Source organism: Mytilus californianus, unplaced genomic scaffold, assembly GCF_021869535.1.
Source record: "Mytilus californianus isolate M0D057914Y unplaced genomic scaffold, xbMytCali1.0.p SCAF_2, whole genome shotgun sequence".
In the NCBI taxonomy this organism is placed as follows: domain Eukaryota; kingdom Metazoa; phylum Mollusca; class Bivalvia; order Mytilida; family Mytilidae; genus Mytilus; species Mytilus californianus.
Window position 1 is genome coordinate 112,438,341 of NW_026262668.1, and position 24,772 is coordinate 112,463,112.

A 24,772-nucleotide genomic window follows, 5' to 3' on the forward strand; every position below is an offset into this window, starting at 1 on the left:
CAGACGACAAAAAAAATTCTTAATCCAGATTTTCCCCATACCTTATATAGATAAATTTTGAAAAAAATAATTTGATTGATAGCGTCGAAAAACTAAAAAAAATTCTGACTCGGACGAAAAACCATAACCCCCACTTGAAATTAAATGGTTGCTCCCTTACGGCTAAAACTGTGCCACTTTTATTATTAAGTTTCGTAAAAAATTACATCCTAGAATGGAGAGTTCATATGCACTACTATTTATTTCAAAGGTCAAAACATAGGGCTGTGCTGAATATTTTGAACATTTATATGCCTCGAACTTCTAAGAGTTTAAACTTATACTAAAATTCTATACTAACCCTCCCTTCATGTTTGACCTTCCTTAGAATTAATTTGGCCGCTATCCATGTGTATTTATACTGTTAAATTCCCAAGCATATCTGGGAACCAGTAGGTAAACAAAACAAAATATCTATGAATATTATATATCTACCTAAAAGAGGAGTGATTTGTGAAACCGCTGTTTACAAAATGCAACTTAGAGATATTTTGAGGAAGAATGATTCTATCTGCTGGAATTTTTTAAAAGAGGTATTTCACACCCTGCTTTTACGGTTATTTTATTCCCAAAACATATAAGTTTGTGGATTGTCCTTTCTTTTGCTTAACATACTAGTTGATAAAGGTTATTATCATAATATTGTTTACCAATCATTGTGTCTATAAAGTTTTAGGATTTTAACATTAATTTTCTTTTTGAAATTTTAAAACAAGACATAATGTTCCTTTTGTTTTGTGTGCACTGAATGTCTGTACAGACCTACCATGATCATGTTTGATTGTACTTATTATGTCGTCACTGTTACAGTGTATAAAGGCTTCATTTCACATCAGCAACCAGGGTTATGTACTTTTCTTAACTCATGGTTACTATGAGGTTGACATATTATATAGATACTTATTTCCTTGTTAAAGATCGCACGTTTTTTCGTGTTGTTTGGTTGATATCTCATTTGACATGTATGTAACACATCCATTTAATTCTACTTCAAAAGACTTCAGAGTTTTTTGTTTGCTGTATATACATTTCCTTTGTACGCTTGGTATAAGCATTACTTTTACACACTCAGCTGAAAAAACAACCACGAATTATGTTGTCGACATGAGTATTAACCTGAGATACTCAAAACTGAGAATACTGTACCATGTACCTTGAATTCATTTAGTACTGCAATAAAAACTGTTAATATCAGGATATTTTCTGGTTTCAACAATAAACATACAGACTATAATACAGTATTGACCTACTATATAAGAAGTGACAATTCCATTGGTTATATTTGGTGCCCTCCATGATATTCCTAAACAACTCTCATTTCTGGTAGTAACAGCTAGAGATGTTGGCGCATCTGGAAAGTCTTCTTGAGTTATTGTACTTGAAAAGGAACTATAGTTACCATACCCTGCTGCTGTTCTAGCTCGAACCTAAAGTGAAATTTATTGAATTTCGTCTTAAAACGCTAATGATTTAAATCAGGAAGTGTAAGCAATTATAAATGATAAAATTGAGAATGGAAACGGGGAATGCGTATTATAAATAGTATTTTTAATTATGAATGGTATTTTTATAATTCACTGTATACATTTGTGTACTTGATAATAAGCATGTAAAAACGTTGACCAAAAGATAACACTTTATACTGAAAAAAGTGTTGAGATCATACCATTTGTCACACATAAAATGTGTTTCCTTCACAGAAAATGATTTATATCTATCATTTAATGATAACTATGAGTTCATATTTAAAAAAAACCCACATACCTTTGAAATCACAATTTTTTAGATAAATTACCTTCATGATTGCATCTACGTCATTTGGTGTCTGGTGAATAGTTGTATCATGGGCAATAATACCATATCTTATTTTTATATTTTCAGTTCCCAAAAAATTGTATAAATATCTATTGTCAATTCTTTTATTTTATTCACAAACTGTAAAAAAAACCAAATTCAGCCCATTAAAAAACTAAAATAGTATAATAATTGAAGGACTTTACCTTTACAAAGTATAGAGTTGCAGGAGAAAGATCAGACAACATGACGTTTGTTAATGCTGATGGTTTCTGTAATCTATCTATGAAATTTGCCTCTTCACTGTAGGCTATATCATAGGCAATAATAATACCGTTTGTAGGCGAAGGAATTGAAAAACTAACAGTTACTGATCTTATTGACGGTGTTAACATCAGGGCAGTTGGTGCAGCTGGCACTGAAAAAAAATCAAGCAAATGAATTTTATTGGAAACCTACAATACTAGCACTTTAGCTAAAACTTTTATTCCGTATTAGGGTTTATATTCAGGAATAAGAGTAAAATGAAATATGTCCTATTTTATCATATTTTGCCTATTCGACATGATTGTGCTAATTTATAAGAAAACGTTTATCAGTTTAGACAAAGCTGACCTTAGATGGATTTGGTCATGTAGCTCTTCACATGTTTCGATTCTTATACACCCTTGGCTGTCAAATATTTATTTTTGTATCGTTCCTGATGAAGGTAAGTCCAGAAAAGCGCAATACAGTTCAGACCAGAGTGAGAACATTTCGAATGGAGTAAGTTGCAGTTCGCATTCGGTAAAGTACTTTTCAGAACTGCTACAGTATGTTAAATAGGTATTGAAAATAGGAAAAAATGACCTATATAGATTTTCTCTGACTGTAATTCAAGCTACACCGCAAAATATCCGGACCTTAGAAATATCAAGAACTTGTAAATATTGTTATCAGAAGAGTGTATTCAGATTTTTTTGTCTAATTTCCGTATTTTAGTGACAATAGCAGTATACTTGGAAAATATCTTGGAAATCAGTCCAATTTTCTTTTTAAGTAGCATTGGCAGCCATGTCTAATGGTGGATGTAGTCGTTTATCGTCATTTTTGTATAGCAATTTGCTTTTGAAATGATTTATTCATCAATTTTTGTTCTTTTTATGAATTTTTGGGGTAATAACCGCAGTTCTAAATGAGGGTAATCTTTTTATCAAAAGTCAAAAGAATTTTAATTAAGTTTTCTGGATTTTCATTTGAATTTTTGTTGCAAGAAATTTAAAAAAAGATTTTTTATTTTTTTATCCTTTGTTTTATTTATGTTCTTTTTCAGTTACGGTGATCATAGTTTTCACACCCTAATAACGATCGTGGCTTACTTTATTTTCGATCAACTATTACATTAAGTTTCTTTATTAGATCGCTTGTCTCAGTGGTAAAAATCTGAAAACATGTTTTTTTAGTCTGAACAACAGACGAGTACATCGTATTTGTATAAGGAATCATATCAGATAAGATAGGTAAGAATTGTAATAAACAAATGTCAAAGTGGAATTTAATAAAAAATAATAATCTTGCAATAACATTCACCTAAGAGATTTGAGAAACATGACAGATGAACGAGAAATCAAAGGGTTGATCCACCATTTTCTACATAAGAAAATGCAAGTACCAAGTCAGGAATATAACAGTTGTTGTCCATTCGTTTGATGTGTTTGTGCTTTTGATTTTGCCATTTGATTAGGGAGGCTAGGGACTTTCCGTTTTGAATTTTCCTCGGAGTTCAGTATTTTTGTGATTTAACATTTGACTGTGGTATACAAATTAAGTCACACGGACTTTTCGAGTTCGGCAGTAAAATCCATGATTGTGATTTATATAAAGCTGCTTTAAGCAAAACCGACCGTTTTGTTTACATACATACAATTGCATTTTTAAATCTAATCATTTATAATCGTTTTATTCATTTATAGCAAGAGTACACAGGCAATACTCATTGTAATAGCAACATGTAACTTAATCGATCTTTTTTTAAAATATGCTATCAGTAAAAAAAACACATCTTTTTTACGTTTTTCATCCGAGTATGTGTCATAAAAACCTGTCACAGTGGTTATGAATGATGGATAGATTATCAAGGAATGAAATTGACTGACTGGAAAATGAAAATGAAAAAAACCAGATAGAAGCAATTGAAAACTAGATGTGGCGGAACGACAAGAATGGCCCCGTTCGCAAAAAAAAAAGCTTGTACATTTTTTGGAGTGGAAATTTGAGAATGAAAGTCTGTATAATTGTTATTTCACGTAATTTTCAAAGTCAAAGCCCGTAATTTCAGCAAAAGTCAATGAAGCATAACCAAAAGTAAACTTGATTTGTAACTCATCATAGTAGACTCACATAATAACAATCATCTCAATATGTGAAGGCGTTTAGAAAAAAAGTCCGAATAACTGTTCGTTGCGGAATGACTGTTGGATGACGGAATGACAGAATGACAGAATGACGGATAAGGCTAAAACTATATGGCCCAGAAAACTTTGTAGTGGAGCCATAAAAAGATCAATACATTACGAATGCATCCTTTAAGTACATCCACTGCTTTTAAAAAGCTGGTCTAAAGAAAAATAAGTATGCACATTATCCTTCGGAAAATGTACGTGGAATATACTTGTAAAATAATTATAAGAGTTGATGGGGAAGTTTTGGAGAGAGTGACTAAAAAATACTTGACAGCAAAATACAATTTTGCAAATAATTGTTTGATGTAGGTTTATTTAGACCAAACATCTGGTCGGGTCAGCAAGGATGTGGATTAATCGTTAATTAGTGATATCATATAAATACTTACGCCCTTCTCCTGTTTTAAACGACTGCATTGGAGAGAGAGGTCCAGCACCAATATTATTGACATATGATATCTGTACATTATAGTCTGTATACGTCTGTAAACCGGATATTTTCTTAAACCGATCAGTGGTTGAATAGTTCTGTGAGAATCCTGACACAACAACATCATAACGTAGAAATGCTCCTCCTCTTTCTTCACAGTCAGGATCGTTCCAACTTACAGTAAAAGAGCTAGATGTCTTGGCAATTTCTGATACGTTATTTACAAATCCAGAAGGTTCTGTTTAAAGACATGAAGTATAGTTATAAACTATATGTTTAGCATAATGCAATGCACAAATTTTTTTTTTAAATCTTTGATTTTTAATGACGTTGCTGTATATCACTTCCATATAATCACTGGTCAATAAGCATGTGCAAAAAAAAGACTTTTTTTTGGATTGAAGTATTTAACCTCCACAAAATGTATTGAAAGCAAGACAATCAGTTGGTTACTTAGAACGAAAAGTAACAACAATGAATTTAGTTCGATTCAGCCAAATTAGAAAACAAGCAATATAAGTAAGAACCAAAATTCTATAAAAAAAACTTAACATGATTATGACTAGTCATTTACTTATTCATTATTGTGAAACTCTAAGCAGTACCCGGTATCATCCGTAACTTTTAATTGACAGCAAAAATCTATTTATAAAAACTACAAGGAAATAAGAACATTACATTCCTACAACAAAAGAAGGTTCTTATATTTTTAAGAAAAATAAGATTTATGCATTAACAGTTTTTGAAAATTTGCAGTTATGGGTTGGATAATATGATAACTGTTCTTCCCTGTTTTGATTAGATATAAGAAAAACGAGATTTGCTCTTAAATTTTTGCTGGTGAAATATACATTAAGGACAGAAGCCTATGCATTTAATAAATGATCTCACTCATTTAAAAAGGAACTTTAGTCAAAATCATATTGAATTATATGTAACTTTTGTCTCCAAGCTGCAAAACACATATATTTCCGTGCCTAAAATACGTGTCAATATTTTTGGTAGTATCTTATCAAACGAGTTCGATCACATTGAAAGATACAAACAAATTTCAGGCTGCGTTTCGCTTAACCACTGCCGTTGCTTTTGGCATTATTGACCATACACACAAAAGTATCAAGAAATTGTTTTAATTTCATTCAAAACTAGGCTTCTGTTAACTGGGGAACCAACAATTGTGAATAAATTCAAATTGTAAGCATTTGCACCAAAAGTAAGTTGTTATAAATCTATTTTTTATCTTACGCGTTACACCTGACTTTCCGAATTTATACTTTCAAAATTAAAATGAAAAGAACATTTTCTTGACTCATATTCCAGTATACGAACACAATTAATATTGAACTGGCTTTAGACACCAAATTAATCAAAAATCAATTTGTAAAATGTTTGCAATATGGCAGCCCTTTCAGTGTAAGAATGGTAACATTTTAGTCACCAACACTGCTATCATAAGTAAAAACATTTCTAGTATTTTTAACTTTTCAGTTGGGTTGACGATGATCCTATATTAAAGCTATGTTGGTTTCCGTATACTTTCTTGTGGCATGTTGAAAATTTAATATTATTGACTGATTGATTGATTGTTGCTTTTTGGAAGTTCGAACATTAAAATTCTTCGAACTTCAAAAAAGCAACAATCAATCAATCAGTCAATAATATTAAATTTTCAACATGCCACAAGAAATTACCTATCGAAAACTATCATAATATAAAATAAAGGATTCTTCTCTGTTTGATCGGATTAATATTTGAATCATAATTAAATTTTCTTGCTTTTAGTCAATTTTACCATTTTTACAGATTTTTCAAAACAAAAAGCAAATAACTTCAAAAACATTTCAAAAACCGTTCAATTAGTGAATGTTAACCTCTGTTCTAGAAGGTGTATATGTTTTCACGTTTTTTTTTTTTTGCTTTTTTTTACAGAAGACATATAATGTTATATTGCTGACATCCTGAGAAAAAAAAATCGCTCGCAAATTACCTTTGACTGATTTGACGGAATTTTCACTTTACGAATATTTAATGATTGGGCAAAAATTTAGTACAGGTGATATTCTTTCGAATGGTAGATGATATAGCCATATATAAGGTTGGTGCATTGAATTGAAATATTTGTCTTTATGTGCTAACTATATATAGCACACCTGTTTTTAACAAAGGAATACAGTGATAATAAAATAAATACCTGTCTCTGGTGTAGTAATTTCACCTTCAACTTGTTTATGGACATTAGAAATATTTTGCTGAGATGAAGTAATAACTAGCCGAACATTATAAGTTCTCCATTTTATTAAACTGTTTAAAGTATAGCTTGTGGAATTACTCAGTGGTCTACAAATTGAAAATAAATTTAAAAAATAAGTGATCTTTTCAAAAATGAAATACATAAATATCTTAAGAAACAGGAAAAGCTTCTTCTGTCTGAAAGTAAATCGGATTAAAAGATGTTTCATTATGATTTTAGTACACCAAATTTTATGCAAATCGGAGATCAAATGTTTGATAATGAGTTGTTTCATATGTAGGGTATAGAGAAATTCACGTTACGCGTGAAATTAAATTTAATACTAGACTGTTCTCTTTTACAATCAATCGATTTATCTTTCAAAATATGTAAACAATTGTTTTCAAACGAAGTATTGTAAACTTAATGTACTGATACAAATGTTGTTTGTCCTTCTAACGCTTACAAAAGGTGAATAAGTTAACCAGGGAGAAGGAACTAGTGGAAAAAAATCCAGAAAAAACACACGTCGCCTAAAGACAACATTTACAATAGTACAAAATCACTACACAAAACACTAGTTTCACCACTATGAACCCCATTAAAACAGGGTGTAAACTCATGTGCTCTTTATTGGGAAAAAAAATATAACAAAAATACTGAAATCGAAGGCAAATCAAAAAGGGGAAGTCCATAAAAATTGACAAAATCAAACGCTATCGACCAACAGAACAAATGTAAAACAACTGCCATATTCCTGACTTGGTACAGACATTTTTCGAAAATGGTGGATTAAATCTGGAATTATAGCTAGCAACTCGGGAAAAATTCAACAAAAAGACCCTGCTCCATAACTGTCTTGTTGCTCAATGTTATTTAAAATTTTGAACAGGTCTTATTCGATGATGTCATATATAAATGAAGAATGTGTCTGCGGACACGAATGACCCCGCTCAAGCTTTGCAATTTTCCAAGTTAAATAAAGGCAACAGTAGTTTACCGCTGTTCAAAAGTCATAAATCGATTGGTTACAAACTAAAACCGAGGAAAACACATCAACTATAAGAGGAAAACAACGGAACAACAGAAATACTGAAGTGCAACAAAAACAAACGCCAATGCAACATACATAGAAACGAACTATTTGATATCAACTACCATATTCCTAACTTGGTACAGGACATTTTAAGAAAAAATGGTGGGTTGAACCTGGTTTTATGGCTAGCCAAAACCGCTTATATGGCAATGTTAAAAATACTGTTAAATTAACAACATTACGTGACAGGAATACATTACAAATAAATACAAGAACACTCAGGACAGAAAAATACATAAATAAATAATATAATAGTACATTTCGACATGTAAACCACAGAATAACAACGAATACCTAAAATTAATTTACGACAGTACACAAATACAGCATAATAGAATCATGAACTGTACGTCACACGAATGTATCAAGGCCACAAAAAGTGACGTCACAGGTAAATTTTTAAAAATTGAATATGAAATCGGGATTAAGTTTGTAATGGTGTTATTTGATGTATTTTCTAACAATTACAAGAATATTAATAAAGAATTGTGTAAGTAATGGTGTAATTAAGTGTATTTTCTAACCAAGTTGGTTTTTCTTCTAAATCAAACTGTGTAAAAACAAATAAATCCTTTGCATATAGTTGCTTTAAACGAAAGATCATACAAATGAACTTGGTGATTAATCATCTTTACTTTTACATACATATAGAAAATAAAAATAGAATTAAAACCACAAACGATAAGACATAAAACAATATCCAATCAGAATTACAAATAAAACATCATATTGGATGTACAAATACCGAGACACGTCTAATAGCAATGCGGATTCACACTCAGCAAAACAGTCATATTCGGGAATAGATAAAGGCAACAGTAGTATACCGCTGTTCGAAACTCATAAATCGATAGAGATAAAAACAAATCCGGGTTACATACTAAAACTGAGGGAAACGCATCAAATATAAGAGAACAACGACACAACATTAAAATGTAACACACAGAGAAACGAACTATAATATAACAATGGCCATTTTCCTGACTTGGTACAGGACATCTTAAGAAAAAAATGGTGGGTTGAACTGGTTTTGTGGCATGCCAAACCTCCCGCTTTTATGGCAACGTCAAACACAACACCAAAACGACAACATCACATGACAGGACCACAATACAAATAAATGGGAGAACATATAGGACAAAGAAACACACGAACAATAGCTAACAAAAGGTACTAGGCTTTAAATTCAATACTCCAGACGTGTGTCTCGTCCACACAAGACCAACCAGTGGCGCTCAGATGAAAAAAGTTTGAAAGCCAAAACAAGTACAAAGCTGAAGAGCACCAAGGACCAAAACTTCCAAAAAGTTGCGCCTAACACGGCCAGGGTTTTCTTCCTGGGACAAGAACATCCTTATTATTTAGAATAATTTATAATTTTGAAAACAGTAAATTTATAAAATGACTATATAATAGATATACATGATAAAACCGAAGTGGGGACTAACTACAGAATAAAAACGGATACATTACATAAAACAACTTAATCCAACACATAAAAATACACAGCCGAGTTAGCCAAAGCACCAACGCACAAAGTGACGTCACATTTGAAATAGGTCGCGTTCGGTACTTTAAAGACCAGAAGACGTATATGGTAAACCACAATCTAAGGCGTGGTAAAAATGTCGATAGTTAGTTTAGACACAGACACATCGTATAGATCAACCAATTCGTGATGGTGTCCATAAAATTTACGGAGTGTCATTTTTAATCTTTTCTCCTCAAAACTCTGTTGGAGCAGTTTCTGCGTAAGGAGCACACTCCTTTATATGAAGTATGTATAGTGTGAACATGCACGAGCATAACGTATCAATTGAGATATGTAAACACCCTACGATGGGGCAGAGGGTATGTTACTGCTGAGAAATGGGAAATTGATAATTGGGAAGTTGAAATCGTCCCGTTTGTCATAGATTTTAGTGTGAAGTCGTCCATCTGTGTCAGTATTGAGGAAAAGATCAAGGTATGACGCAGTCTTCTTGTATCAGTAGTATCCTTAATTTCAAGTTTACTAGGATATATGAGATGTAAGTACTGGCTGAAATATGGATTTTTCAGTGAACGAACATTATCAATATATCTGAAAGTAAAATTAAAGAATTTCGCAAGGTACTTTTTCTTTTTGTCTAGAAGGTTCTGAATGAATTCTGCTTCATACGAGTACAAAAACAAATCGGCCAGTAGGGGTGCACAATAAGTACCCATCGGAATACCGACTGTCTGTTGAAATTTCAATCCTCCAAACTCAACACATATATTGTCGATCAAAAAGTCCAGCATTTTGATAATATCATCTTCAGTATATTTTCTGGTAGAATCAGTGTGGTTCTTCACAAAATAAGAATTATTATAACCCAAAACAAGAAATTTATATCTACGATTCACATTTTTATAGAAAAAGCTCTGTTTAATGATATGGTGAAGTCGATCTCTCAATTGAGCATGGGGAATAGTAGTGTAAAGCGTAGAAAAATCAAAGGTCTTAATGTTGCTGCAAAATTGCAGAGATTGTGATCTAAGATTTACCAGTAAAAATGGGCATAACTCTAGAACGGTAGGTGACTCAATGCCCAAACTCTGTCTGCTAGTTTTGGTTCTTAGCATTGTGTATGTTTCATAAAATTTGCATGAGGCAAACTTAAGTTAGATCGCGGGAACGAAAATGGGACGGACGGAAGGACGGAAAGACGGCCAAGGGTAACACTTAATGGATTCGTTGCCTACGGCGGGAGCATAAAGACAAAATGGAGATGGAACACATCCGTGGTCATCTGTGAAACATACATTCAACAACGGACAACAAAATCACAATAGCATTCGTAAACATTCAAAGCTATGTCTTCAGCCTTTTATTTCTAGAACCCGTGTCGGATAGCTTTCTTTCGAGCAGTTTTCATAAAAAAAGCAATGGAAAATAGCCTCAAATTTCACTCAAGTTACATATGCTGCAAGTCATTTATTTAGACGAAAGTAAGAAGGTATAAGCTTTGAAATTGTGAAAGTACGCCATACATGCATAATTCCCAAAACTGACATCAGTTGCACAACCCGAACTGTTGTGAAAAGTTGAAGAAAATATGCACACTTTTGATATATATAAACAACATTTCTTCAAAATAGGAAGGCCTACCCTTAAAAGCGTCAGTGGAACATGCAAACGAAAAAAACCACCTTTATTTATTTGATGATCGATAAATATAGACAGACAGGTGCCATGGCGGTCGAGTATAACGACTTTCAGGTCAGGGTACATTGAATTGACGGACAATTTGACGACATATAATCTAGTGATGCGTAGTCTTGCTAAATGAAAAGATACCAGTAAATCGACTGATCTATTTTTTTTTTATTATAATGCCATTCTTAATGAATATTTACATAATATACAGTTTACAATTTATATGATTCGAGGGTTCACATAGAAAAAAGTAAGCTAAATTATTGGCACGCAGGCACTCTCGGTACGTCACTTTCACAAGTTACCACAAACTGATTTCATTATATAACAAAATTAAGAAACAGTGTCCAATACTGTGCAAACAAAAACCGCGCATTAGTGTCCAATACTCTGCGGACAAAAACCACGCAACAGTGTCCAATACTGTGCAGACAAAAACCACGCAACAGTGTCCAATACTAGGCGGACAAAAACCACGCAACAGTGTCCAATACTATGTGGACAAAAATATTCAAAACTATAGTAATATAACACACCTTTCTCCGAATCTACCAAGGATCTCCCTAGAATAGCAAAAATCTGAACTTTAAATACACATTGCCAACAACAATGCATCAAGAATTTAACATAAATTCTACTTGTTTATCTGACCTAAATTGCTACCAAATATACACCACTATGCACAATATATTAATATTTATATATATTGTACGACTTTGCCCCCAGCAGAGCTATAGAAAAACAGTACTTTAACGGGTGTTACACGGACTCTTTTAAGATGATACACGGACACTTTTTAGTTGTTACCGGACTCTTTTTATGAATAGAATCACCCGTGCATGATCAGTGAGTGCATGATCAGTGAGTTCATGGGCACTTTAAATTTCAATTAGATTTGAACTTTTTGTTTCACCGAAATATTTCCTGTCTTTTTGATTAAAATATTTACTTTAGCATCAATAAATATTTTTTTCCAAACAATTCCAGCAAATGACTCTTCATATCAGAACACAAAGGGATTGACCATTTAACTTCAAAAGAGGGGTTATGGTTGTTTCCCAAAAAATATTTTGATCCCCAGTTTTATGAGAAAAAAATATAATGTGGTTAAGCAGATGACAAAATAATGTTCTGATTCCTGATTTTTCGAATACCGTATATAATAGTGCTAATTTCGAAAAAAAAAATTGTGTGATAGCGTTGAAAAAACTAAATAATTTTCTTACTCAGAAAAGAACATAACCCCCTTTTGAAGCTAAATGGTAGGTTCGTAAATATATATTTTTTTCAATATATGGACATGAATAGTATTCTGAACAATGCTGAAAGTAAAGAAAAGCTGGTACCGACGTTTATATATCAATAAAAAAGACAGGAAATATATATAAAAAAAATCAAATCTAATCAAAAGGTAAAATCCCTATCAACTCACCAATACACGATTGATCCTATAGATAAAAAGTGTCCGTGTAACATAATACATGTTCAAATATGCAGCAAATCTTGAAGAAAATCATTCAACTTATGCCATCAATTTTGGACGGTAAGCTGCGATTGGATCATACAGTGACACGTGTTTAATCCTGATCAACACTATCAGAGACATATAAAAACCTGAACTTTAAAAAAAATCCAAAATATATGCCTATATATATTTAATAAAAAGACAAAATCCATTTTTTCCATATCATTTCATTCACTAATGAGATAGTTCATTCATGATTTTGATACCTTTATATTTTTATTGAAGTCATATATATATATTGAATTCGTTTATTTGGCGGCAAACGTACGATTTTTACGATTTTTTAAAGGGGGAATGGGGGTATGGAATAGCACATCCTGCATTTGTTCAACCAAAAAAGGATCGATCATGTTTATTTTAAATTTTTTTACCCCCGCCCCAACCCCTTTTCCGTTGTCCCCAATAAAAAACAAATGGTAGCTTGCTTACCTCTGAAATCTTTTTATACATTACTTACTTGCGAAGTTGCATTTTAAAAAGTGTCAAATGTGTACAACATTCACCTTTTACTTGAAATGGTTATTTTCATAAAGTTGTGAAAAAAATTCTCGGCTGAAGGGAAGTGAAAAAAAAAGGTGTTTAAACTGTAACTTACATTAACTGGTATATGACCATTTAAAATTCTAATATGTTTATTTTTGCTACCTCTTCCAAATGCAAAATGTACTACTCCTTTCTTGAAACGTCGTACAAGTCAGATACAAAACAAAGGTAACAAATAACAGACCGGAAACAACCTGCCGTATAGTTTTTCTGCACTTGTAGTCAGGTTAAGTCCTCGGCTATCGCCTCGGACCTTGACCCGACTACTCGTGCAGAAAAACTATCCGGCAACGGTTGTTACCGGCCTGTTTCTTTGTTACCTTTGTACTGTATCTAATACTAATTCTACTTAAACTAATACATGATAAAGGCTATAACCTTTATGAAATCGGATACATTATACACTACTGATAACTACGACACAAAAATGAAAATAAAAAAAACAATGAAATACATGACTTTAACAGATAAGAGTTGTAATGTCATTAAAAACAATAATCTAACATAGGCATCTTATTTACACTCTTTCACCGGTTTAAATCTAAATGCCCCATCGACTTGTCATCAAGAGTGAAGCAGGGCCAAATCAACCCTTTCATTTCACTTTTAAATATATTGAGATGTCCTTTCATTCAAAATTTCTATTTTCATTCAGTCACAACTTACAAGTCTGGACTCAACGAAATGTAAATACAAAATACCTAGTATGAACGTAAACCTGACCAATATCTTTCAATAAGATGTTATTCCTGTCAATTTCAGTGGATTTATACATTTTTAACATTTGAAATCCAACTTTTTTAGACCTTGTTTTTTTAGATCTCAATTTGAAAGGACTGTTCTAGTACTTGACTGTTGAGGGTGATGGTCAAAATTATAAGTTTTAACTCTATGTTTATTTTTGTTTTTCTTTTAACCACATAATTAGAATATGAATTTGATTGTCTTTCAAGTAAGAGATTTGGATTGTTGTAAAAACGAGTAAAACATGCATCTTTCATTTACGAAATACAAGCAAAATGTTCGAACTATAAAAATAAACTGTTCCAATCATCATCGTCATATCAATATCTACTAGTGGATCAATTTTCATGTAAATCCTCCAAAGCACGTATAAATTGTTGCAAACGGTTTTAAAATGATGACTTTTCACTAAGAGAACAAAATCTGGATTTCATTCAACCGAATAGAAAAAATGACAACATGGCAAATAGAAAAAATATGAAAAAAACCAAACAAGTTCACAATCCAATACACAAAAAATTAAAGGTTTAACAACATGAACCCAACAAAAGTGTCACCACACTGTCTATCATGCGGCAATGTTAATTTTTTTATAGTCCATTCACTCTAAAAGACACATAAAGACTAAGCTCAACTCACTAATATGAAATGTTTAAGGTGCAAATGTTAATTTGCAAGACATTAATTGAAATGCAGAATATTTTCATTTTATCATGCATTATTTATAAGCTATACACTTAACACATAATATCAAATTATCTCTAAAAAGGTCAAAGCATTCAAGAATAAATCATAGCCGATCAAATCCACATACGAAATATTGTAAACTTATCATTCATATTTGCTGTGGGACAGACCTCATCCAGAAAACTCAACATTATCACTGCACTGGAAAAGTACGTCCCTTGCAGACGAGACAAATAGATCGCCAAGAGTCGATATAAAAATGAGGAGATGCGGTATGATTGCCAGTGAGACAACTATCCACCAAAATTCAAATGAACTGGATTTAAGCAATTATAGGCAACAGTACGGCCTTCAACAATGAGAAAAACCCATAGTGTATACATGTGAATAAATTGAACATAAACTAAAAAAGGTCCATTACCAACTACGAAGTCCTTAACGAACAAAACAAATTAAGACATACACAAACGAAAGCTGCTAACTAGGTTTTTCACATTGAAAAGGCACATTAAGATTTGGCTGGGTTTGACCAAACTTGAAAGTACTTCAACCTCCTCTTTTTGTTTACTTCGATATCTGAACGACATGCAATTTTTTTTTTATATTAAACATCTGATAACGTTTGACATTATCATTGCAACATTTTGAATTTGCCAATTAGATTTTGTGTGCTTTAAATGTATAATGATTTTTTATAAGCATTGCTGATCGTGGATGCATGTCGTAAAAATAAATGTAAAATAAACAACTTACAGGCTGCTATACACTGGATTAAGTTTCAATTTGCAATCACCGTACTTTATAATGGCAAACGATAAAGTAAGACTGTCAACAACATCATCGTAGTTACTATCGATGGCCCAATCAACTTGCACAAATCCATTCACTACTGACAATTTGTATGATGTGAATAAGGACCCTAAAAATGTAGTTTAGTTATACAAATTTAAAACATCAAAGACTATTCGAAATATTATTTGCTTTAAAAAGAATGAGATAAAGATAGTTGAACATAATAATGTTGTGCGAATAAAATAAGCATTTAATTTATAATGAAAGATAACCAAATATAATTTATGCTTGTCAGTATTTATTAACACCAAAGTTAAAATGCAGGAACAATTTCACTTGAATTTTTTAAACTTTTATGCCTTTAAATAAAATTCTTCCATCTTATCTTAAGAAGAGAAAATACAGTTTCACATGGTATTGTTATTTCTGTGTCGTTGAGGAATGTTGTAGATCGAAATGAGTTTAAAAATCATAACATAAAACTTAGGTGATCATTAAATTTCAAAAGTAGTGCATAGTAGGCATTAATTTTATCATAATGCAAATGCTAGCGTTTTCAGATAAAACTATTTGATTTCGGTTAAAAGTGTATTTAAATGAAATTTTACAAAAACATGTAAAATTTAAATATTTCTATCAAAATTCTCCCGTCACTTTTTTTTATCTCAGTGCTATAACAGTGGTTAAGAATGTACACCTCTGAGGAGCCAAAAATTTCTACAATTAAACTTTTTTTCTTAACCTGATTTTTGGGTTTATATGACTGTAAAAAAATAATTGGTGAAGAAAAAATCATATGATGGTGCACTTCTTTTTTTACTACGGCCCTTTGAAAGTACTCAATTTTGATGATTTTCCCATTTTTCATCAATTTTTACCCATTTTGGGGCTATTATCATGACAAAAATCACAGTTCCACAATTAAACTTTTTTTCATACTTTCAATAAAGATGAAATGGACCAATCTGAATAAATTTAACTTAAAAAAACTCTAGGTAGGTGTTAATGTAAGAAAGTTTTATCATATTTTTATGCTTTTTCGTGTCAAATTTACCTTGCTGTCAATTTTGTAAATTTGTGATTTTTCTCTGTTTTAAGAACAAAATGCATATTTTCAACTTCTTTGTTATAAATGATTGAAAAAATACAGATCTAAGAAATTTGAAAAGAAAAAAGTGATATGGGATGTACATGTTTCTTGTACCCCTCACCCATTTTCTTAAAATTTTGGCTAAAAAGACTGACTTCATTGGTAAGAAAATTTGAAAAGTTTATTACTCAAAAACCACTCATTGTAAATACACAATTTTTTCACAGAGTAAAGTTTAATTATGATATTTATGAAACTCATTGCTATTTTCCACTTGTATCACATGTTTTGGAAATTATTCCGGAACGAGATTTCAACGAGACTGAAACGTCAGAAGAATACATCCTTAATTCCGGTAACTTGGTCTTAAGCAGGAAACTTAAAAAGTGCATTTGTTTTAAGATATTTTGTACATACCTACTGGTGGTTTGAATGGAGTAGTAGTTGACTGATCATTTGGAGCCGATGTAGTAGGTTCTAAAATACAAAGAGAAAAATTGTTAAAGCCTCAGTCACACATCAGGAATTTTACTGCCGTCTTTGATACAACCATTCCCGATACATATGTGTCAAATTTCTGATAAAGATCCGGTGATTCGTGGCTGGCAATTTGTAAACACATTCATTTAATCAAGACAACGATCAGATATTATTTATGTAGCGTACCGATTATCCCGTTCTCAATCCTATTCTGATCCGATTTGCGTCTTTCGCATGGTAAAAAAAACCCGTTTCTAACCCGATGAGTATCTTTTGCATTGTAAAAAACGACCGAAATTTGACCCGATATCGTTTTGATTATCCTGAATGCGATCCGACAAAGATCAGATAGTGACTAGACGGTGAACCGGTGGAGGACATTGTTACGATTTTAATCCGTCGCGATTATAATCGACTAAACAAAATCGGCTGAGTTTCCAGAATGTTACGGGACGCACGTAACTGTTGGGAGTGCATGGTCGATCTCACTGGACCATTCCCGATCCATAACACTCGGTTACGAACGTATACGAATGCGTTCAGACAATGATAGAACATTCCAGATCATTGAGGATAGTAATACAACCTTTTCACTTTTCGTGTCGTAGCTATATCTGGTCACAAACGGGAGTCATACACGGCTATGTGTGACCTCTGTAATATACACAAGTTTAAAGCTGTTTAATGAAAATTTCCATATTTGCCATGGGCAACTCATGTTGGTCAGGTGTGTTTATATCATTTCAATTCGGATACAACTGAAACCTTAAAAAACATTAAGACACTGGCCTAATAAAATTGCTTTATATAGATCTGGAAAAGATTAGCTGTTTAACACACTATGAGGCCTTTTAAGCTCGTTCGACGAGGTGACTTGCCATGAAAAATTTGAAAAAAATGCCGAGCTCCAGGGTAAATTCAAAAGGGGAAGTCCATAAAAACTGACAACACCAAATGCTCGACTATATCAACCAAAGGAACGATTAAAAATAAACTGTTATATTCCTGCCTTAGTAACGGCATTTTTTCCGAAGTTGGTAAAACCTGGTTTCATAGCTAGCTAAACCTCCCACTTGTATTGCAGTTGTATTAAGCTTCGTTATATTGATAATATTGTGTGAGCAACCCAAACAGACATAATTGGTTAACGAAATAATAATTGGGATAGATGTATTAATATTGAGCAGATATTTTACATTATCAGCAAAAAGGAAGCTGATACAACGTACCTTTGCGGATAAATTTTTTCAGATAAAGAACTTTGATTAAAATTTAAAGACAAATATACTCACTGAAACATTCAACACTATAGTAATCTGTAACAAATCCTTTAGATATCTCTTCCATTAGTTTGTCTCCATCCTGTGCACGAACATCTATTCGGAATCTGTATTCTCCTTCAGGGTCAAGGTTTGTAAGATTGAATGCATACTGAGATGTAGCATCAGTATGAGAAATATTTCTGATTAAAGTCCAGCTAGAAGAGGAGTTTAGTTTTTCCTGCCAAACACTAAAAAAGATGAAAACTATCTATTTTCGGGAATAGATACAAACATATATCATTTTCCTAGTCCGTAACCAGTGTTGAAATTCAAGTATGTTGGATTTTGTTGATCCGTTTTTAAGCTTTTGTTCTTCGATTCAAAACAAAATTGGTTGCCAGGTTCTTTTAGACAGACTCAAAACAAAAAAAAAAAAAAACAAAAAAAAAAAAAAAAAATGCTGAGGACGAGCCAACCGTTGATGAGTTGTTTTAAAGAGGGAATTTGTATTTGTCAAGTCTTTCTACTTATATAAGGAACGAGGGAAATTATAATTGTTTGTTACCTTCTCGTAATGTGATACCAATACAATCTATCAATAAGTTAAGATGGCTTTAATTTTTCCTCTGAGGCGCTTTATTGGCTTAGGAGCTCTGATCGTATATGTACACATTTGCTTTTCAAAGTTTTCGTTTGAGTGTTCCAGATGAAAGTAAATCTTGATATGAGCGTTGAACGCAGGGGAAGTGATAAGGTTTCCTTTAATCTGATCTCTGTTGGGGTGAATATGATGCATTTTTGATAGCTGATAATACCACAAGTGAAATATATATCTATCTTATTTTGCCTTATACAGTACAACCTGTGACTTCCTCTTAGTTATGTCCACCCTCTTGTATGGTCACCATCAAATGGTGGCCATTTATTGGGGTATTCAATCTTGAGATGTTGTCCATTTATTGGGGTCATAAAACATAGGATGATGTTTTATCTAATTATGTTACCTGTTGAAATCAATCAGCATTGAAGTTTTCAGCTTGTATGTTTCATTAAAATTTACCTGTATAGGTACATGTAACTCAGGTTTCTTCTCAAATTGACATTTCACCTTTTCTTGAAAATGTAGAATAGAATGTTTGTTTTAGTCTTTGTTAATTCATATCATTTGTTGATTTTTCTGTCTTTAAATTTACATATTTTCCTTTTTTTCTAACGTTTTTATTTTTTTATGTTATTATTATTTTTTAATTGTTTTTTTGCTTCTTATTCTTTTAATTTCTTCTTGAAAAGAATCTTGATTAGAAATGACAAAAATTCAAAGATAAGTTATTAACTAGCATTTGAAAACAAAAGAGAATCCTTTAAATAATTATTTTTTCAGTAAAAAAAAAGTTATTGTACATGATGTACATGGTATTCTATTGTTTGTTTGCATTATTAAATGAATTATTATTAATTATAACTTATAATCATGCAAATGATATGTTTAAAGGAACCATGAAGCAAGTAATTAAACAAGCCAGTTTATTCACAAATTTAAATTATCAATATCATGAATATCAATCCTTTTACAATAAATTTTGTTAACAAAGTTGTACAAACTATTATCATGATTATTATTCAGGAATACTACAAATATCATTATATGGTATAGGAATAAACTATTTTTGTTTATCTTTGATATTTTTCAAATCTATAAAAACGAGTTTTGCATGAAGAATCACTAAAGAGACTTACAAAGAAATTATTTATAGAAAAAATTGTCTTGCTTTTTGAAACAATTGTAAACTTATCAAATATGTTATCTTCAGTTTGGCTAATTTTGTCAGTTAACAGGCAAAATTTGTCTCCAGAAAAAATAAAGTACACTTCTATATAGATTGTGACATTTTTATGGTCTATTAATTAAATCACTTTTTGTTCTGTGTATTATATTGTCGAAACTGCAGGACTGGCATATGCATGATACATATTCTTGGTATACATTTGCAAAGAATATTTCATTCAACTCAGGCCTTTTAGATAAAGTTAATAATTGCAGGGGCTTGAATGAATTAGATTCTTTAAAGCCCTTGATTAAAAATGAATTTTAAGAAAAAAAATAAGAATATTTTTGAAAATAAAATAAAAACTCAAGATAAAAACAGTAAACTCAAATGCTTCACTAAGTAAAGAATTAGTGGTCATAATTTAGAAATAGAAAATGGTGAATAAAAATTCCTATAAAGGATAGAATTGTTTGTAAAATTAACATAACAACTTAGTGATAATCTATTTGAAAATTGTTTACCTTCTCATATTAATGTCTCTGACCAGTTTATGAATAAAATCTTGAATCTTATGAATAAAATCTTAACCAAGAACAAAAAGCAAAAGAAATGCTAAACCTCTATAACATGGGACATGTTTAAAATATTGGCTCCTTTATAAAAGAAAGTCATTAGAACTGAAGGGAAGAAACCTAATAACTTTTTTCCATGTGTTTTGATTTCTTATAGAATTGTTATTTCTTTTCATTATAATGTTTTTTTGGTTTTTTTTTGTCAGAAACTTGATTAAATTGTAATATGTTTATATGACAATAAAAAAATTATCAAATTTTTCTGTAATGAATATTTTTAATATACATGTATTTATTCAATAGAGAAATAATGAATTGCCTAAATTTTATTTAGAATAAGTCCTAAAGATAATCTTAAACATTTGTTAAACAATGTTAAATGCAGTAAGTATAAACAATTTTGATTTTAGAATATTAATTGAGAAACACCTTTTCAATAGGGAAAGGCAGGCGTTGTGAAAGTTTGCATTATATTAGAAGATGATATTCATTTATTATTCACTTGCCAAAAAATACATGTAAAAAATCACTTCAAAACAAACATTTGCAAACAGTCATGAGAAAATTTTTACAAAAAAGAAGTTAGGAAGCTATATGTTCAATTAGTTTTATTATTTCATTTTATTTTAGAATTTTCTTGTCATAATCACAGTTATTAAATTTGACAAACACAAAAAGTCATATAATTTCCCTGAGACACTTTACCTGAAAGTTATGTAATTTTAACACTTCAATGCAGTCATGATTTCTCTTTATCCTTGACTAGTTTTTGATTAATACCTTGTGTATTAATTAAGCAGCAGGGGGTATAATGATGGACATTTAGGGCCATCATGGTGTCCATATTTTTTAGGGCCACCATTAATCAGATAATGTCACAGGTAGTACTGTAAATTACATCAACTCGGACTTTGGATCTAAGATTTCCTTTTATATCTGTTTAGGTTTGAGGTAATACAAAATTAAAAACATGTAGTTTTCCATCCATGACGTAACAATAAATGCATTTGACGTCAAAGGCAGTGCTGGAAGTCTTCGTGAAAAACGCAAGATTTTGGTCAATTTTTAAAATGTTTTAAAACCTGCAAAAATAGAGCACATACTGCTAAGAAAATAATTTACCAGAATGTTTGTGAATATGAACAACACCTTTCATATTATTAATTTTGTGGTACTTGCATTTACTCAATATTTCCCAAGCACAAATATGTTTGAAAATAAACAAAAGCTTTTTTTTGTAGAATATCTGAATTATTCTATTAGTGGACCGTAGAGTTTCCATGAATACCCATGAAATTTCAAAGGTCTAACAGATTAAATTAAGAAAAAAAAAGTTTTTTATCCTTACTTCAAAATCGTCTGGTTTATGCCTAAAATTTTAGGTCAAATTGGGCTCTTATAACCACCTCCTTTTGAAGTGAAAAAAATTTGCTGATATTTCATTTTTCGTTTCTCTAATTGCTCCTTAACAGAGGTTTCAAATATAAAATAAACATGTCATTTTTAATGCAGTAGTGTAATATGTTGTTGGATAACAATTTTAACCGTTATATTGCTAAATATACCAATTTTATAAAATTGTAAAATTGTAAATATCAAATAAATTACAAAAAAAAATAATTTTGAAATTTTGAAAACAAGCACAGAAACTATGTTTATTTATGATTTTTGAAAGAAATCATTTCTTTCTTCCATTAGCCTCAAAATCACAAAAAATTACAATAAAGTCCAAAACTCCCTTAAAAATATTCAAATATTTGATGTCTGCCAGCAAAACCACACACTTAAACATATATGTGAACAATACGCTTTTTCCCTTTAGGGCTTTAAAGATATGCTCATTGTGACCAAATGTTTGGCTCTTTATTTGTATATGGATAAACTCCTACTACTTCATTCATTTGGCTATCCCTGATTTAAATTATGTTACGATGGATTGTTTGATATTTGCTTAACTTTTTATTATAATTTGTTTTTCGATAACCTTAACAGTTCCTGGAAAATTGCATTGTGTTGGTGTTGTTATGGGGTTTGGCTCATTTTACCTAAGTAATGTTGTTTCCTGTTTTTTGTCAAAATGTTTTTTTCTCTCTCTGAAGTTAGTGGAAATGAGTATTTTTGCTTGCACTTAAAACTAATCAAATAACGTCGCTATGTGTCACGTTTCCAATTCAGCGCAATTCGCTAGTGCACAAATCTTACAGATACTGAGCTATGGGTCCTTTCCCAATGTCGACATCTTCCACCCATCCAATCCAGCTCAATGTCAGATTTCCGCATTTATTGTTTGTAATTTTTGGTTGCTCTACTAGCTTTGGTAAATCTGTAAGGTAAACAACAGGAAGAATTATGAAGAAATTTTGGGCCACATGTATGCCTTAAAGTCATGTTATTGCTAATAATCTTGTGAGTAATTAATCAATCGGTGCAAAATAATAACAAAATCAGATTTTAGGGTAGACAAAATTTTAAATTGGTGTTATGAGGTAAAATAATAAATACAAGTTTAACCTTTCTTAAAAAGTACCGAGTGTTTCGCAGTATCAAAAATAACGTCAACCTGAAGCAATAATTGTTGATTCGGTCTTGAATACCCATACTGTAATTTTATTGTTCATCTTCAATATTAAAATCTTCTCCTGTTTAGGACATGTTCCTAACATTATATCTCATTTTAGGCAATAGAACCTTAGACACATAAATAAAGCAACCAATCAGAACCGATATATAAGAAGTAATAACTTCAAGTGGCGTGAATATCGAATTAAACTTATACTTCGAACCGTGATGAGAAGCAATGAACATTAATAAATAGCTATTCTTTATAATCATTTCGCATGTCATTTATGATATCCAACCAACGATGCTAGTTAAAAACCAACGGACTTTAGACAAGTGCAAAGTAATGAAAATAGTTCGCCATGCGCCATGGAGTTTTGGATATGATGAGGTAGACATATTTTCAAGATTAGTTACATTTAACAGTGCGGTGCAAATCATCATTTCAGCAGGCACACAGGGTTTATTACATCGTCCGATCGATTTCGATTTGACATAAAAAAAACAACAACATTAAAACCATGTACTTACGTATCTGGCAAGCTGGTCCACCATATTCAGGATGACAATTTCCTGAAGCACATCGTCCATTTATTGAACTACATGTGTCATTCACTGGACAATTACACTCTTTGTTGCAATTTATACCAAAGAAATTTGGTTCACAAGCTGTAAAAGGATAAGTCGCAAGTTATTGGCTTGAAATCATATAGACAGACGGTTTCAATTAAAACACATCAATTTATAAACTTATATTACAATAACAAACATGACTAGCCCGAAAATATTTTCTTTTCATATTTTCTGAAAGATTATAAACGTACACAAAGTACATCAGTTTTCAAGAAACCTTTACCATAAATGTGTCAGATTTCACTTTATGTCCGTTATCTTTATGACTAGTATATACTAACCTAAATGAGCAGTGTATCTAGACTGAACATAAATGTGGATACCCATGATATTTTATTATGTTTAACATATTTCTGTAACATTAATGAAAATATTATCATGCAAAGTTTAAATATAGATTGATTGATTGGTGTTTGCTTTACGCCGCCTCAGCACAAAAAGGCTATATCGCGACGATTTTAATATAGAAAGTGAATCAAACCCTGTTTTTCTACGTCATTCATCATGTTGCTGAGAACCTTAAACCTTGAAACCTTTTCCTTAATTTAAAAACTTGAAGTAATCAAGCAGAAAGCTTTAACAATAGTTATGGCTATTTGAGTTGATCACAACATTGAAGAAATATTAAAAAGGAATAACAACGACTAATTAGCATGTATTTATGGCCTGCAGAGCTCTGTACTAGTCATATGATTTTATCCAATTATAGTCTCAGCGGCAAGACCCCTTTGGTTACTATCTGTGATACCGCGGTTGTAAAATGGCATCTGGAATTTCTTATCAGACACATGATTTTATCGAGTCCGGTAATTATAAATCACCTGTGGGAAATCCCTAGTTTATTAATAGCAAGGTGGCGCTGTATCATATAAAACTTCTATTTTCAGAAAGAAATCGAATGATGT

The 24,772-nt window shown here is 31.5% G+C and overlaps 1 protein-coding gene across 4 annotated transcripts in view; it reads right to left on the reverse strand.

The window, feature by feature from the left end:
* Positions 1-24,772, reverse strand: part of LOC127728568 (receptor-type tyrosine-protein phosphatase kappa-like) — a 78,844-nt gene that overhangs the window by 13,748 nt on the left and 40,324 nt on the right. For all 4 annotated transcript variants that reach the window (XM_052236039.1, XM_052236036.1, XM_052236037.1 and 1 more), the window contains exons 7-15: positions 23,766-23,903; positions 22,878-22,998; positions 18,365-18,582; positions 17,010-17,069; positions 15,464-15,629; positions 6,896-7,041; positions 4,664-4,942; positions 2,040-2,251; positions 1,290-1,466 (exon numbers count right to left, since the gene is read on the reverse strand). In XM_052236039.1, the coding sequence (XP_052091999.1) occupies positions 1,290-1,466; positions 2,040-2,251; positions 4,664-4,942; positions 6,896-7,041; positions 15,464-15,629; positions 17,010-17,069; positions 18,365-18,582; positions 22,878-22,998; positions 23,766-23,903 (1,517 nt within the window). The remainder of the gene's footprint in view (positions 1-1,289; positions 1,467-2,039; positions 2,252-4,663; positions 4,943-6,895; positions 7,042-15,463; positions 15,630-17,009; positions 17,070-18,364; positions 18,583-22,877; positions 22,999-23,765; positions 23,904-24,772) is intronic.